This window comes from Anser anser (assembly GCF_964211835.1).
Source record: "Anser anser genome assembly, chromosome: 6".
Lineage (NCBI taxonomy): Eukaryota > Metazoa > Chordata > Aves > Anseriformes > Anatidae > Anser > Anser anser.
In genome coordinates, this window is record NC_139726.1 from 39,678,935 (window position 1) to 39,697,097 (window position 18,163).

Sequence of the window (18,163 nt, forward strand, 5' to 3'; positions counted from 1 at the left end):
ACTCTAATGGCAGATTTCAGCCCAATTTCATGTCACGGAGGAATCTCAGAAGTACCAAATTCCTAGGAGCCTCAGGAAAATAAGTACAGAGACTTGAACTACTGTCCCCTCTAAGGAACAGGGCTGTGATGTGAAATTACTACTAGATACTACAGATTCAACATGGGAAAACAATGCTATGAATAACTCCAGCTGCAGGAAAAGCTTTCATCAGAAGGGCAAGATCATCAAGCCATAGGAGAGAGCACCAGAGAAAAAACAGGATTCGTAAGTTCTGCTGCTTCTGCAGCAATTCCTCCCCCCCCCCCCCCCCCCGCCCCCGGCCCCCCCTTTAGGAGCTGAATAATCAAGTGGCTCTTTTTCCAGCCTTCTGTTCGCATGCTCTTTTTGGCCTGCCTTTCTCTAGCTGCTTGCACGCCGGGCGGAGGTGACAGGCTTCACACTGTCTGGCAGCTGCGAGGGCCAGGGGCAGGACAGCCCCAGCTGCCAGTTTGGTGCCCCAAGGGACACGTCCGTGGGGCCATGGCTCCAGCGATGTGGCACGCGCGGTGCAGCCCCCACATCAGCCCTCCCACCACTCACAGCCAGCTCCAAGGCGTTTAGGTAACGTAGGCATCACGCACACAATGCTGCTGTGCGTTCCCACGGCATCCCACTCGCTCAGACTCTCCTGTAAGTTGTAAGCTCTTTGAACTGACACGTGGATGCTCCCATTGCACAATGCAGACCGAAACAGACATACCACAGGGCAGGATCTGGCCCTGTGCATTCAGACAGGGACCCGAGGCTCTACCCTTGCCGTCTGGGCGAGTTGTGGTGCCAGATCTGCTGGCGCAACCCAGGCAGGACTCGTCCCCATCTCACAGAGAGGTCAGAGCTCCGACTTCCCCCCCAAAATGCCACCAAGCCCCCTGAGTTGGGCATGGAGGGACACAGCCACTGAAGAGACAAAGAGGCCACCAGCAACAAAGTCAGGATGAGATCATTTGTTCAATTCAGCAGCTGCATGCTGCTCCTAGCTTAGTCTGACCGGTTATCTCAGCAGAACCATACTTCAAAGAACAAAACCCCACCTCTACAACTGATTTTAGTTTAACTGTATTTTTCTGGTTATTTTCTTGGTCGAGAAAGAGGATACAACTGGCTCACTATATTTTTATTTGCCTCTGAAGAGAGGAAGTAATGGCTCTGCAAGTGTGGAATAGGGGTTTTAAAACAAATAAGGTCCATCTCTCCTAATGGAACTTAATCAGTTCCACCTATGACTCCCCCAAGCTATTGAACTCTTTGCACACCTATGTTTTATGCATAATGACTTTTCTAGCTGGTATCAGACAGTAATCATTCCAGAAGGCAAAAATCTCAAAATAACTACAGTATATGCATACAGAATACATTTAAAAGAAAAATCTAAATTGACTGTTCAGACCTTCCCTCACTTGCCAGTGGATCCTCTCCAAACAGAAGGCATTCCAAGTCGGCGTAGGAAATGCTAAGATAGCATGCTTTCCATATTGTGTTATCGGAGCGTCTTCCAAAAAACTCAAGCTTTCCCATACAACAAAATGTCATGAAGAAGGTTTTACTCCAGTCTGCGTATCACAGGCTGTACATACTGCTTCAGCTACTGTAACGTTGGCAAGCAGAGCTTGTAATGACTTGAAGTACAGTTTAGGAGCAGAAAAACTTTGCTTCAGCACCACTTGCTCACACTGTCTGATTTTCATTAGAAGGGGTTTGTGTGCGCGTGTTTTTTCCCCCAGGAATGAAGACAGAGATAAATGTCACAGAGGATTTTTTTGGCTTTCGATGCTTTTACTGTATGGAGCCTGCCTAATTGAGCTGATCCTACATTGTGCTGAAGGGGGAAGCCAGCAGACCCAGCCAGGCTGAGTGCAGCCTGGGTGCAGTCCTGGTAGTGACGGTGGGCTTTAGAGCACCCTGAGCATCCTTGCTTGGAAAACAGACTTACACTTAAGTAGGTGGCTTCCCTTGTCCCTGCTAATGACATAAAATTGCTTGCTCACCCCTCTGCTTCCGCAAGGACAGCAAGGAGCTGCCTCTGCCATACCTTGCTCAGGCATCATTGCAAGGAAGCCAGCGGAGCTGATTTCGAGCAGCGCAAAAGGCAACATCACAGCCAGGAAAGCAAGCTTAACAACCCAGTGCAAGCACCGCCAAACAAACCACCCGACCACAGACACACGCTCATCCTGCCTTACCTGGCAGAACCCGAGCTGCTCGCTGGCCTCCAGCAGCATCACTCCTCCTGCCTCCGGGTGGGCTGTAGGGGACACGGGCAGGGGCAGCCCAGGCTAGGCTGCAGGAACCCCTTGGCTCACAGGGAGGCAGCCAGGCTACCCTAGCTGCACATCTGGGCTAGGGTGGACAGGGGCAGCCCTTCCCAGAGCTGCAGCCTCTGCATGGGGCAGCCCCACTCCCAAAATGGCTCCTCTGGGCCCCAGCTGCAATCAATGGACAAAACAAGCTCACCCAGGTAACCCTGAACAGCTGGTGCTGCACTGGGCGGGGTGAGCTCAGCCTCACTGGGGGTTGCTCCATGTGTCCCTGCCTGTGGTCATGGCCCGTGGGCTTGGCAAGTCCTCAGCTGCACTGACAGCAGTGTTCAGGAACCCCCGGGACAGGGCAGGTACAGGTTCCTGCTCCTGGGCAAGGGGAGGGGAAGGTGATGGAGATTCACCACAAACAGTCCCTGGTGGGTGACCCACAGTAAGTTCTGAGTGAAAAAAATATATGCTTCAAAGATTTTAATAAAAATCGAGTTAGCTGAATAAAGTCCTCATTTTCCTTTTTAAAATTTTTTAGACTGTCAAAGCATTTGACACATTTGATCAGATCACATCACTCAGCCTCAAGCATGAGCTGCAGCTCCCCACAGGCAGCTCCGGCCTTGCTGTGTGGCCCTCTCTGCCTGCAGCAGACCTGCGGCTGGGTGCACGCACCTGGGCAGGCACAGGCCTCCTCACTGCCAGAAGGCAGAGGTCTCACCCACAGCTGGGATGGGGCCGGCTGGGTTTGGGGGTTGAGCCTTACAGCCGCCCTGAGGTGTGAAGTGGCAGTGAGGAAGAGGAGGAGGAGGATGGCCAGGGGCTCCCCCATCTGTCTTGGCCCCGCGCAGGGTTCCCATGTGTCCCCCTCACGCACTGTGCTGCCGGCACCAAAACTGCTTTTGATAATGAAAAGTAACAGCCAGGCCTTTACATTCAGCAGAAGCCCACATATAAACAACCGCCTTGGTGTTCTTCAGAGGCTCTTTTTCCCTCAAGGAGCCCAAACCAGAAGGTATTTCCATCAGCAAAGTCAGAAGTCCCATGACACTGTGCAGGATGGTTTGCTCACTCAGCCCCTCAAAAAGACCTCAAAAAAGTCATAAAAGCTATTAAAATACAGTCATCGAGTTTCAGATTTCCATTTTTCCCTTTCATGACAGGCAAATGGACATTTGATTGGGAGAGCTTTTATTTTGTAAAGGGGTCAGAAACACAGAGACCAAACTCAAATTCTGCATGTGCAGCCAGGGGGCTCGGTGCGTGTTTGGGAAGGGGTACGTGAAGATTGCTCAGGAGAGCAGCACATAACTGGCACATGTGCACACACACACTCACAGCTTATCCCAAATAGGTTAGGAGTCACCTTTCCTAACTTTGGAAGTATTGAGAAGGTGTTTCTAATTCCAAAATATCACCACGCCTTGAGAATGCAATGTAAAAGGGTAATTTTGATATCTTAAAAAATAAAAATAGGCAACTATAAAATTATTTTTTTTAAATGAAAATAATTTCAGCATTAAATATTGAAACATTCCCACTCCATCCACCAGGCTGAACCCTGCCTGCCTATAGTTCTCTATTTACAAGAAGCATCTTCTTTTGATGCTCAAACAGCATTTTTATGATAGAAAATTCCCAGCCAGCTCCAAATGTAAGTCAATACACCACAGCAAAGAAGTCCAAGCTGAAGACTCAAGCCTTCATACGCTGTGCTGGCCACTGGGAAATAAAGCTCTCACTTCTAGACTGAACTTCTTTGGTATGTGCCTGCTGAAATCCAATAACGTGGAGACCCTGCAAAGCAACTGTCGGCACGAGCCTTAGAGTGGAGCAGATTGGACCTCGGCTCGTTGACCTTGTAGGGCCGTTTCCTTTATGAGGAGTTTTTAGCTAAGTAGGAGAACACCACCACGGACTTGCCCAGCTCTTGCTGCCTCCCCACAGCATCCTCACTGGGTGCACGCTGGGTTTACGACATCTGAAAAGGAAATTTCTCCAGCACATCTGCGGCTACTGCATTAGCAGTGTGTTTCTTACAGACAGTCTGGCTGTACAGTAATCATCTTTTTATGTCCAGAGTCGGACCATTTCCATTCTGCTTTCCAAGGGGGAAGTATTTAGAAAGGGAGAAAAAAAATCCAGTGCTGCAGAAGAGAGCAGGGAAATAAAAGCTTCAAAATAACCAGCGCTGGCCAGGAGGTCAGCTTGGGTGAGCTGGCCACGGTGGTGTTTTTCTGGACAAATGAAAGCCAAAGGGGACAGAAAGGCATGTTTGTGCCCAGGAAGGGAGCACATCACCTTCTGGGAGCGTCTCAGAGCTCACGTGCAGCATCCATGGGGACTGTACAGTGCAGTAACGATGCAGGATGGCCATCCTCACCAGGAAATCCTGTGCTGGTCACTGGTACGTGCTCAGGGCAGGTTTTCAAGTGAGCACATCAGGACAGCAGCAGCTCATGGCCATGACTTGCCTTGGCTGGGATCCTGCTGCTGCTTGGTGGCTCAACTGAAGCTTTATGTTTATGGTGGAAATTGTCTTGATTTCTTTAGATGAGATGAGCATCCATGGAGTTTGAAAATGTGTTTTAATTAAGATTCTGCTAAATTCTACCAGACACCTACTTGGAAAACAAAGCAACTGAATAATTAACTCTGATGAGAGCAGATGCTGCTCTAATGACAACCTGTTACTGCTCAAGTGCATCATTAGTTGTTTTACTGTGTTCTTTTAATATGTCCAGAGATCCTCAGCTAATTAATATATTGTAGCAGTGCACCTAAAATAATTCTTCGATGTGGACTGCTGCAAGAAGAAAATTTAAAAAAAAAAAAAAAAAAAGGAAAAAGACAATGCAGCCAACAATCAAACCCCCCCCTAACTGAAATGGCGTTTCCGCTGGTCTGAGTTGTGTGTGCCTGAAAGTGAATGCTTCTTTAGTTATCCTTGTGGGATTATTTTAGCCATACATCAAGTGAAGCTTACAAATTGATGGGGATCTAATGATGCATTTATTTACAGATGTGCAGTTCTGTTCCAGGGTATGTTGCCGAGGGGTGAGAAGAGGGAAGGCTTTTTCTTTCCCTCATGCAGCGTGCGCTGTCATGTGTTTCACTAAATGACTAGAAAAATACCACCAGCATAATTTCACCATTATTTCTAGCTTTCAAAAAATAAAAAAATGTGTATCATCTCCTAAAAATACAGACAGAACTCTTCAAAAAATAGAAAATAGAATATTTATACTTAAATAAGCCACTTTAATGACACACTGGACTTCCTGTTTTCACATTATCTTGTGGTTTCTTCTTAAGGCCCATATTATTCTTATATTAAAAGTTGTGGGATTCTATTTTGAACTATCAGCATCAAGGTTTGGCCTGACCATAAAAGTAATGAGATGAAGTGCCTAAAGCAAGCAAAAACATCAAATGAGAGGATCTACCTCATACTTTTATATTTCCTTTTCTCTCTTTTTTTTTTTTTTTCCCCCAAAAATGCCAGAGTTATCCCTTTTGGCTTGAAATAATTACAAGGCAAACTGAGCAATTACTGAGGTGTTACGCAGGGCCCCCCCCACTGAGCCTGACGGAGACCAGACCATAGGCCAAAGGGCAGCAGGAACTCTGCAGCCCTGGAAGAGGAGCTGGAGATTGCTGGGGAGCACAGGGAAGACTCTATCAGCCCCTTGGGTGCAGCACTGCTTGTTGCCAGCAGTGCAGCTTTCAAAGCCTTAAATCCTGTAAAACCAGCAGGTATTCAACATATGAAGCCCTGTGTGTACGTGGGGCTGGCTCACCTCAGCACAGGGCAACACGCAGGGCTCTGCTTTGTCCCGTCCCAGCCATCGTGTTACTGCCTCTACACTAGAAACCAACACAGCTATTGCCACCGTGCTCATGCTTTCAAGCAAACTTAAAACAAACAGCCAAACCAACCAAAAGCATGCTAATAATCACATACTTTGAAGTAAGAAAGTTAGCCAGTTCATTTCATCCTGGCACTTCACACTGCCTTCTGAACACTGCTTTACTGCAACCAAGCTGGCTGCACTGCTATTAAGCACAGGAAGGAGATGAGAAAAAACAAACAAACACTTTAACAAGTTTGCATTCTCCCAGGACCAGCGCCTAACCACAGGACATACATCTTCCTAGGTCACCTTTCCAACTTGGAAAAAAAAACCACACAGAGAACCCCCTTTGGATTTATAGGGCTCACAGCTGACTGCTATGCCTTTTATGGAGACCTGGTTGGGTCTGATTAATTAGTAATTGGGGTGGGAGCTATGCACTTCAGTGACTCTTGTTGCCTTGATTGTAAATCGCAATCTGGTGCTAAATCTCAGCAGGTCACATTGCTGTTTTTGCTGTGCCCCAGTGACACAACTGATTAAATCTGTGTAAACAGTACCTTAACAGAAATGTTTGGGGGGGATGGAGGGCTGTGTTCAGTTCAGAAGAAAGGGGCTATTTATTTCTGGGGATTCTGTTTGTTTTAAAGCATTTCCATCAATTGTCAGTTGTCCTGATTGATCATGCAGCAAACTAATGGTTTTAATTTGGCCTTAGAAAGCTTGCCCACTGTGGGGGCTTTTAAGCAGAGAGTCAGCACTCCATTCACACAGGCAAGCCCAGGATGAAAAACAAACACTACCCTGGGTGGCTTTACAACGAAAGAAAGGGAAAGACGGTGCTACAACAGCTCTTTCTGCACATTTTCCTGCCTCCTGCCAGGAGGCCCCACAGTGCCCTCCTGCCTCCCTGCCAGGCGTGTGTGGTGCAGGTTGCATTGTCTGAATGCTTTTGGCCATGTCACTGGGAAAATGCAGGACTGTCCCCTTTCCATGTTGTTTCGGGGCTACCAGGGGACTCACACCTCCTGGCACAAGGGTTCGGCAGGGCAGGGTCCCCACAGTCTGGTCCTCGGTCTCATGCCATCCTCTTTCCCCATGCAAGCAGGTCTGGTTTTCCCTGGTGTTGGGGCTGCTGTGGCTCTTCCTCACATCAGGAGCTCCCATTTCTGTCCTGTTACCAGCTTGCTCCCCATGGACCCAACCCGCTCCCCAGCCCTTGCAGTATCCTCAGTTTTAAGGACAAGAGGAATCTCCCCGAGGCCAACTGGCTGGCCCACCTCAACCCCACGGCTGTGCAAGTCCACATTGTCCCAAACCTAGTGGCGTTGAGCCCTGACTACACCTCTGAAGCAAGGAAAGTGAAAGGAGCATTACTGTAAGGCTGTAGAAGTGTTTGACATGCTGCCTGCCTCAGAAGTCTGGTCCTTTAAACACCCGACTTTTTTCCCCTTAGTCCACAAATGCAAGTTAAAAAACACGGGAAGCAAAACAGTGAGTCTGACAAATAAATCGTCTTTTCCTTGCTCCAGCTTCCTCTCCAGCCAGCATAGCTTAGTGCAGGAGATGGGTGCTTCTCAGACCTTTGGATTACCTAAAAACAACTGCCTTTGAAGAGACAAGAAATCATTTGCAACACACTGTAATGCTGAACAGCTGTTTCTGCACACTCTTCGGGAAGGAGGAGTATTTATCTGCAGTTTAGATGAGCTGGAATGCTGTCCGTGACCTTGCAGTGATGTTTTAACAACTGCTGTGTGAAGGAAAAACCAGCCAGGGCTCTCCACAACCCTCCTTGGGGTGGGGGTGGTGTTTATGTTCATTGTGGGACACACACAAATCCTTGGCCAAGGCTGTGTGTTCACACTTGAGTCACCTGCAGGCTGCTGTGATTGAGCAGGATCTGACCTCTCCAGCAGCGCGACTTGCATCTTTCACATGCAGGTGTTCAAATTAGTTCTGGAGAATCCAGCTCTGGGGCCACGGCAGGCAACTTGGACCTGGAGGTGAGGAGCCAGTGAACAGACCTCCTCTCTTGGCTAAGGATGGCACTCACGGAGGGAAAAGAAGGAGCTGGGGGAGGCCAGGGAGAGGCAGCAGCCCCTCTGGCGGCCCTGGTGGTTCGCAGAGCTCCTGGCACAGCGGGTGGCTTTTCTGAGTGCCGTGTTGGGTTGCACCCATGGCACCGGCTCCTGGGAATTGCTAAAAGCCGGAGACCCTAAGTGCAGAACAAGGAGGGAAATGTTCCAACCCCTGGGCTTGTGAAAAGAAAGCTAGTCAGGAAAGAGCATCAAAAACCCCACTGCTAATTTGGTGTCAGAATTGTGCAGACCTATCCAAAATTTCTCCCATTATAAACCTCTGGGATCTGGAGCACAGATTAAAAATCTTGGAAGATCAGAGGAATGTTTTTGGGTGGATTTCCAGCAGTTCATGACATTTTTCCCCACCGTGGTGCTGGTGCGAGAACACTTTCCCGTGTGTTAATTTGTTACTTCCTCTCCTGATTCCAGAAAACAGCAGGAAAGCACACAGCAGCGAGTACAAACTACTGAACTTTTAGGAGCCTCGCATAAATAACCTTGTGTTGGGTGAGAAAATCTTGTCAGTCCTTATCTTGCCTGCATTTTTTTTGCCCTGTCCAAAGCTTCAGCACAGCCCTGCTATCTGCAGAGCTGGAGAGTTTGCCACGAACTGGAGCACCAGGTGAACGTGCACATCACCCGCTGGGCTTGTCGTGAGGAGAGATGGGCTCACATTAGCCAGTCCGTGTGGGGCACCAGGGACAGTCCCTGTAGGGCTTGCTTGAAGCCGGTGCTCAGGGCAGATTGCTGGGGAAATGGACACAATTTTCAAAGCTTAGCCCTGGATGCTGGCACCACAGGCCTGTAGAGGGTTCAGATCCACTGCTGCTGCTGACACTAAGATTGCTTCTCCTCAAATCGCTGGCTTGTTACATTGCAGCCTTACTGCTATATATCAAACAGGCATCAGAGCCACCAAATGAGCCTCAATCCCTGAGCCCAAGACGCTGCTGCGGTAAGCGGTCTGGTGCAGTGATTAAGCCTTTATTCTTTCAGAGACCACAGTATGTATGGCCCTGGGACTTAAATGTTAAGCACATTACATGGATGCTTATGGAGCCCAAGGAGGATGCTCTGATGCTTTTAGTAGGGATCAGGCAGATGATTTCTTATTGAGATGCACAAGGCAAAATGTAAGACCTATAAAAGCATCTGTCAGAAGGCAAACAGCAGGTCACAGACTGGACAGGAATATCCTTCTGTCTCCTGAATGCAGCAAGCCACGGCTTACCTACCACACTCTCCAGCCTTGCAGTCACTTCCTCAACATGGATTCCTCTTCTCTCTTTCTCTCATTTTTCCACAGAGGGAGAAAGATCTGCAGCTGTTTTCACATGTAGCAGTTTTTATGAGACTAACACTGAGGCCTCGTTGAAGACATCAGGATTTTGCTACCATCTTCAGTAGTGACGTCTGGAAGTACTGGAGCATATGTTACACTAACTGCAGGGCAACTATTCACTGTGCATCTCTTAATTGCATCCATACAGACAAGATGTTCTACTGCACATGGTCAATTCCAAATGAGCATGAATCTAGCTAATGAAACTAGATTTTCTCCAGAGCAACTGTAAGTGCTAGTCCTTACTGAAGACCGTATTCTTGCCAAACTTCAAGATTTTAGCTCTATCCCTTCCTGCAGGAGCCTTGTCTGAATAATCATGGTTGATTGCTCCTGGAGTTGTGTGAATATTCACAACAGCATTTGTCATCTTCTCATTTAGTGTTTTTCTAAGAAAATAATTTTGCTGTCAACAAATCCCTTTCTTGAATGAAAAGCAAGTAGCTAAAGTAGCACGCTCAGAATAGGAATGGGTTTTTGTCCTCGCTTTGCCAAACTCAGCACTGCTTCAGAACTTAGCATCTGAAAGATCACAGTGAATTAGAGGATCAGCAACGTGTGAATTCTTGCCCAGCCAATGGCAACTATCAGTACCCCTTCATAGTAATTAACCATGAGATTGTTTGACTTTTCTTCTGTTCTGTGACAGCTGAGTCCTGTGGAACCTGTTCAGACACTGGTACCTATCACCCAGTTTTGCTTATGTTTAGGTATATGACCTTATCTTTCGTTAACCCCCTTTTTCCTTATTACCATACCAAGGCAAGGTTGACTTATTCAAATCCATGCAAATATTTTATCATCAAGAATTAATGAACTCATATGTACACCCTAAACTGAGCTGTCAAGCTGAATTTAGTTCTGTTTTGTGTTCTTTCTGAGCAGAGGTAACAGCGCAGAGTTAAACTTGGGGCATAGAAGAACAGGACAAATATGCAAACAAAGCATGCAATTTTCCTTGCCAATCTGCTGGATAGTTCAGCAGCTGCAGTATGGGGATGTGCAGCACCCCTGTTCTGGGGAGCAGGTTATTTCAGATGAGATGTTCCAATGTCTAAGCTCTTCTCATTCGAATAACTAGGGCTTCCATAGAGATTAGACTTTGTAAGTCATCTTTAATCATTAGATCATTTATTGTCTTCTTCATGCATGATTTCACTTTTGCTTCCATTTCATCTATGGTGGCTGAGTCCTGAAACGCTGTTCTTGCATGTGACAATTCACTGTTTATCAGTATAAACAAGGTGCTTCATTCTTAAGAGATTTAGACCAGGCAAATTTTATGTTCTTGTGGTATTTTCTGTGTTGATTCTTGAGAAAATGGAGAAAGCATTTTGGGTGCAGAGCTGACAGTAGGCTGCTCCTGTGAGTTAGAATTGGCTTTAGCAGACACAAGGATGCGCTGCCAGTTCATTCCTGCATCAAACCTGGGTGGGAGAATTCAGCTGAATGTTTATTCACTTGGGGCAGAGAGTCAGCAGGAGGTAGTGAGCAGAGCACATATTTCCCTTCTTTGGGAAAACCACTTCTACTGTCACTTTATATCAGGTCATCCTGGATTAATATCTCAAGCAGATAGTTTTATATCTTTTGTACCATGCAGTTAAAAGCACAAGCTGTTTAACCTCACTGCTGGAGCAATAAATGGCTATCAGTATTGATGCCCGTTTACTGATATGCTTTCAGAACAAAGTATAAATTAATTACTCTGGACAGGAATGTTCAAGAAGAGTTAGACATCAAGGTTTAAAGTAAGCATTAATAAGAATGCAGAAGAAGCCACTACAATTTATGGAGGATAGTTTCTTTGGTATTGTGCTATTTCTACCTATCTATCCATGTATGTACTACTGCAAAACAACAGGCTTGTTAATAGCTAGCTTTGGGCAATGGAAGCTCAACTGTTTATTTTACGTGAGGTGGGGGAAGGTTTATCTCACAAGGGCAGGGCACGTCCTTTTTTGTGACTGTGGCACCAGGCTTGACGCTGGCATATGCCCATCTGTTCCATGTGTTTTCTGCAAAGAAAATAGCTCAAAGAATTGCTGAAGTTACCCCCAGCGGCCAGGAAGAAATGGACCCCAGCAGAAGGGCCACCCCTCAGTCTGAGGGTTTTTAAGACAGGTAGTGTGTGCAGACGCTAGCAGTGAGCCAGGGATTTTGCACATTAAGAGATACACGCAGGCATAAGATGCTTAATTGAACAAGTATTGCCTCATCATGTATGTCAGGGTTCCCGGTCTGCTGGGGCCTTTTCATCTCTTGCAGCATGACAGGTTCAGCCTTTTCAGCATTGCTCAGTTTCCCCAAATCACAGACAGCCTTGGTGGTTGTGCAGATAGACCCTGGTCCTGCAGGGGATCTGCAGAGGATGAATTAGTCGGACTGCAGATGGGTGTATGTCTCTGCTCACAATAATCACGTTACCGGATCACGGCCATCATCTGGAGCTTCTAAAAACAACATTCCCTCATCCGTTCGCCTAGCTGATGCATACCACATATTTACATAGGCTCTCATCGTAGAAAGTTTCATCATCTCTTGTGTAGGAGAATGCTGAAACGATGTTTGCACCATAAATGTTCCACATTCCACACATACTTTCAGTAGTCCAGTGTGGTCATGCAGGCAAAAATATGGAAATACCACTGTACCATAGGGTAAAAGTAAAAGTAGCATTCAACAGAGTTTTCCAGTTTATTCTCTGATCTAAAAGGTCCTAGCCTTCAAATATTGGTGCAGTTGCTTAAGCATGAATAGACCCATGGAGGCCAACAGGATTATTCATGTGCTCAAAGCAAAATCTCTGCATTTGCAGTAGTAGGATGTTAGGCTGATTCACCAACATGTCTAAAAACAGGATTAACTTTAAGGGTGTGAAGAGCAGAAGGCAATAGGACCATTTGCCCACTTTAATTTCTTGAGTCAGAGTTTAACCCCATAGTCAGGGTCTAAGCACCAACCACAGACTCAAAATCTATAATCTGAAATTTAGGAAATGTGCATCTTCAGGCTGAGTAAAATTGGGATTAGACACTTGGAGGCAGCCACAACAAAAGGAGCAGAGGTAGCCATAGCTGGACAGGGGTACTGCCCAACCATGTGTTCCTGCTGTTGCGTAAACGGGGAACACCAACAGCATGGGGTTAGCAGGTTGGCAATCACATAGACCCACCTTCGCCCCTCCCTCATTTATTCCTTGAAACTAATGGCCACTAGACCAATTCAATACACTTTCTGGCCTCTAGCCCCTAGTTACAGTATTTTTTAGTCAAAATCAGCGTGAGCTGGATATACAGTTGACAATTTCTCATGTCATTATATTGTGTGGTTAATACAAATTATTACATTAATGTTTTCTCTTCCTGTACTACATCTTGTTATTTTGCCATCATATAGTTAAGCAAATCAAGAAATTGAAGATCCTGTGTGCAAGATCTATTTGGGTGACATTAACATAAAATAACCTTTCAGTCAAGAAAGCTAGAGCTAAGTGTTGAGTTTTCTGGGTTCACATACACACTGCTGCAGGAAACTTGCAGCAATAAGAAAGTCTTTGGTGACATACTGATATTATTATGGCTTTCCAAGGCACTGTGCCTGAACTAAGGCCTCCAAATAACACTCAAGGCCCATGAAAACTTGGGCCATCTCAGTCTTAATGGATTCTCAGTATCTCAGCAAGCAGAATAATTGAAAGTCAGTCAACATGAAATTGCTGGAAATGCTGGCTCCAGAGCACAAAGCTCAGGCAGCTGGCTGTCCAAGCGGGTAAAAGCCTACCACAGAAACAGTAAAGATCAAATAGATTTGGTAAAACCAAAAGAAATTACTTCCCTCTATGAAACTGTTAATTTCCAGTAAATTCCAGTGTGTTCAAGTTGATTTTAGGCAGTTAGAACTAGCAGTAAGCCAATTGCTGGAAGGACACTGGCAGTAGGCGTTATGAGACTATCTGCTGGGCTCCACAAGAAATTGTTCAACCTTCAAAATTTTATGAAATGTGAAAAGTTTCATAATTGTACTTTAACTCCTTTAACTAACATACAGTGGAATTGATATATATAGAGAGACCTCAGAACGACTGCGGAGAAGGGTAATTACTGTGGGTTTTGTACCACTCTGAAAACCTGATTGCCCAAGGACATGGACTTTGTCAATACGGAACAGTGTGAAATGACAAATGAATGCTTGGAGAGGGTGTTTTCAGTAATTTTATCTGGTTACTCTCATACACACAAATCTCCCAGTAATTTCAAGCACACAGTAAGAAGGAATAATTTATACTCTGATATCTGCTCAAGAGGGACCTCCACAGACACACCAGTCAAATAATTTATTTCGACATTTGTCCCAAGTTTCTTACTAAATTGTTTCTTCTCTCATTTCTGAGGGGAAAGTCGCATGGGCAGAGGCTGGGATTGCAGCAAAGCTAAGGTGGACACTATACAGGATAAGCACAGTTTGCTTGAGGAAGACTTTCTGAATGAAGCCAGTCATTTCTGCTTTGAGAATAAATAACTCTCACAGTCCCTGGTCCCCATAAGATTTCTGCAGACACACTTTATTTTATTGTACTTTGAAATCTAAAGGACTCTTCAAGAAGGGAAGGTTAAACCTACATGTAAGTGTTCACGAAGCCAGAGAGTTATTTGTCTAATTTCTCCTAGGCTGATAATCAAATACTAAATAGCCCTAGCTTTTGGAGCAAACATTTCCCCCTAAGGACAAACCTCTTCACTGAACAATAGATCAGAAGTGAGCTGGCGCTCTGGAGTTCAAGACAGACCTACTGTAATTAATTCAGTTAGAACACAGCAATTTAGAGGTAGCAGAAGGATGGCAAATCCCACCCTGTTTCCTAATCTTTCCCAAAGGAACATATTTATTACAAACTCTTAAAATCACCTTTTGATAACGTTGAATAGCCTGTGAGGGGCCCATTAAAGCATACAAGGCAGACCCATTTTAATCCTTAATACCACTTGAAGATTATCCATTTTAAATGGCCTTGCAGAGCTTATCATAATTTTGTAAACTATTAAAAAGTATTTAAAAGCACTACTGTATCTATCTGATGAGAAACATGGGCTCTTCCAGCCTGCTTGACACACTGCATCTCTGTGGCTGCCTGGTGGTGATGCCAGCTTTGGCGACACAGATTCTCATTGGTACCAAAGCTTCCTGAATTTCACTGAGAGTACAGACTGTATTACAGCCACCTGGGTCACTCTGCTCCTCAGGGTGAATGCAGAGATCTCATTTTGCTTCTTTACACAGGGCACTGTCAACCAAAACCAAGTCAGCTAACTCACAACTGCCCATGCTTTTCAGGATAAGCAGTAACCGGCATTTAAAAGCATTTTGGCTTTCGAGAGTGTTGCTGAAATGAAGCCATCTTTTACTCAGTACTTTCAGAAAGACCTCCCATCTAAATCACTTAAGAAAGAGAAAACCAAGCCATTCTGTGGCTCCAGGAACAGGCAGTGGCTGACATTAGCTAGAGGTCTTCCTCTCACCCACTGGCAAAGGCAAGATGTGAGGACAATCCTCATCTCTAAGTGAGCTCAGACAGCAGATTTTACCAGACTCCCCATTCAAGAGTAGACAAACTAACCTCCATTCATGAGAAGCATCATAGCGGCTGCAGGAACCGTGTCCAGGTCCGTGATGGTGTCTCTTGCTGGTCTCCTTCAGATGCAGCAGCAGTATGCTGCTCCTAAACCCAGGTGACTGCACCAGTAACACAGCCAGGTTGGAAAAGGAGAGAAAGAAAATGGAGCAAAGTCATGCCTCCACAAATGTGCAGCGGAAATAAACTGAAATGCAGGTGTGCCTGGTTGAATCCTGGTTGGCTAACTCCCTCTAAGTGCTGCCTTAGAAGCGTGGGGAATAGAGGAGGGAGAGAAAGGAGCTGTCCACTTTGCTTGACTTCTGTCTGTGCCATTGAGCTTGTATAGAAGAGGTCAGCATGGAGGGACCTGTTGACTTGGTAATTTGCAATTGTATGATGTGGCTCTTTCTCATGTCCTTGATTGCCTTCACTAGATGAGTAACTGCCACATTTAGAAGGCAAAAGGAAAAGAAACGTGAGCTCAAGAGGAAAGTGCAGCATTGCATATTCGCTCTTCAAACCCAGGAGAGCAACCACAGCAAATCAAAAAGCATACAAGGCATGGGATAACTGGGATGGCTTGGAAAACAGGGGGCTAATTAATCCATCTTGTGCCAGATAAGCTGGGCTTCTCTCACAGCAGCACCAATAACACATCTAAACTTGACCTGCAACACTGGCTCAAGCTTATGAGCAGAGAAGTGTTCAGGCTGAAATCAAGCAGATAAGTAGTGAGGGGAGGCTGCCAAACTCATTTTCACTGGGGATCTGAACCACAATTCAGTCCAGGTGACGTTTTACATATTTTCACCATTGTTTTTGTTTAATTTGTGAAAGCAATTACACAGCCAATTGAACAGTGTAAAGCAACTGCTGCAATAGTCAATATTTCAAAGAGGTACAGCGCAGCTCAGCTCTCCCAGTTCAGATATTCAGGCATAGCCCTATGGTATCTGTACCATCCATCACTGACATTGCCATCTGGCTTACGTGAATCCTCCCCAAATACCGCCTGTGCTGAACAAACCTGACTTTTCTTTGGGTTCCTTATAAGGAAAATGAGGCATCGAAACACCCTGCGCTGCAGGCGATATGGACAATCTTAGCTGGCATTGTCAGCTCTTAACTGAAGCATGACAGGGGGCAGTTAAGTGACAGACGAGGCCAAATACACTGGGCCTCTGGGTGGTCACTTTGATGCAGATAATTGGTGGCTCACCCTGTTGAATTGCACAGTGTAAACATGCAATACTAGACCTCTACAGGACTGCTCTGCCCTTGTCTCACTTCAGCTGAACTACTCTGATTTTTACTGCTGTGGCTGAAGTCAAATCTGTGCCTCTGGTCCCTTTTTCTGCTGGAACTGAATGGGTGCAGCTCCAGTGACCTTGTCCCCCCCCCCCCCCCCCCCACTCCTCGCAGACCTTCGATTGGATATATTCTTGTTAAGTTTTTACCCAATAAAAGTAGAAAGAGAGAAATTTCAAAATTAAACTACCATATAATTTTCTGCATTGTATTTCTGTATTGCACTTTGCAAATTCAGGATATAATCAATCTTCTTAACTTCTCTACTTCTTTCTGTTTACTGCCAGCTCTCCTCCCCTTCACCCCAGTGCCATTTACCTTCCTGTCAGTCCAGCTGTAGACCTCTGCCTCCTCATCTGCTGTGGTTCTACTGGTCGTGACTGTCCTGCTGGAGCTGGCAGGCAGACAAGAGGAAGGTGTGTGCTCTAAGTGGAGTTTCAGCGAGGGAGACAAGTTCAAATGTTTCCATGTGTCAGTTTCAGAGCGTTCCCAAACAGCAGTGAAGTTCAAGTCCATACTCCCGTTTTGCTCAGTTTAGATTTTGGCAGGTCAGATGGGATATGAAGAGGCAGCAATCAGGCATTTCCACCACCCTGGAAGATGGCATGCGCAGAGAATGCCCTTTGCTGTATCAACCACACAACGGAGAACCCTGGAAAAGATGCAAGTCCCATGAGGATGTACAAGGAGAAATTTGGGCCTGCTGCTGGTCTGCCTGATATATGGAGCAATATCAAATCCCAAACTGTTTCATCAGCAGTGAAACCTATTAATTTAGGGTGTCCAAGGGTTCAATACAGTATGGCTGACTTCACCTGAAGGGAAAGGAGAGACTTACTGGGCCTCCCTCTTCTACCCAGCTGCCTCCTTTGTGGTGTTTGTAGGAACTTCATCTTACAAAGAAGGAATGCTCACAAGGTATTAGGGGATGCACTCACACACATCAGTGTCAATTGTACACGCAAAATGGCATCTCACCATGTCAGGGCTGAGGGACTATGGCCATTTGGAATGGGAGACTTGGAGGAAGGGCTGGGCCTGGCTAAAAAGCAAGGGAGAGCCCTGCCTGGCTGGAGCATGCTACCTACCCGTGCCACTGCGACTAGATAAGTCAAGTGATATTCCTCAAAAAGTGTCATGGGACTCCTTCTCAGTGTGGGGTAGGGTGGATGAGTCATGCAGAGGGCATCAGCAAAGTTTACCCGGTGAATGATGTGCTCCAAAGAACAAGACTTGCAAAAGGTCAACCAGAGAGTCTAGGGCAGAGCACAAAGCTGAATGGAGAAGCCCTGAATTTGAAATGCTGCCTTTTCTCCTCATTCTTGTACTAACCACTCCCCAAGACCAAAGCAGGTATTTATTGCTATGATCCCCAACAAACACAGTAGCCTGGATGTGCTGGAATATTTTTGGTGTGCAAGTCAGAGAAATTGTGTATCATTACTTAACAGAAAATAAACAGTTTAAAGCAGATAACTAAATAGGAGTTACAGTATTCAAGCTCAGCATTGTGGCAGCTGCTTGTCAGAAAAGACACAAAGCAGCTCGGTGACCCATGTGGTATCAATACTGCACACAGGTATGTATGCTATCTAATCTTTCCATTGGAATCTAATTATAGCAAAACCACAGTTACATTAGCAAGTTTATATTACAAAGCATTACAAAGCAAG

General features: G+C 45.9%; 1 protein-coding gene across 6 annotated transcripts in view; it reads right to left on the minus strand.

Moving 5' to 3' along the window:
- The window catches only part of LOC310902101 (uncharacterized protein), a 176,498-nt gene that overhangs the window by 131,143 nt on the left and 27,192 nt on the right, over positions 1-18,163 (minus strand). For all 6 annotated transcript variants that reach the window (XR_014586484.1, XR_014586485.1, XR_014586486.1 and 3 more), the window contains exons 6-7: positions 16,809-17,142; positions 15,186-15,301 (exon numbers count right to left, since the gene is read on the minus strand). Coding sequence is in view for 3 of the 6 variants with exons in the window: in XM_083843083.1 (XP_083699209.1) it covers positions 15,186-15,301; positions 16,809-17,006 (314 nt within the window). In the remaining 3 variants the exon portion in view is untranslated. The remainder of the gene's footprint in view (positions 1-15,185; positions 15,302-16,808; positions 17,143-18,163) is intronic.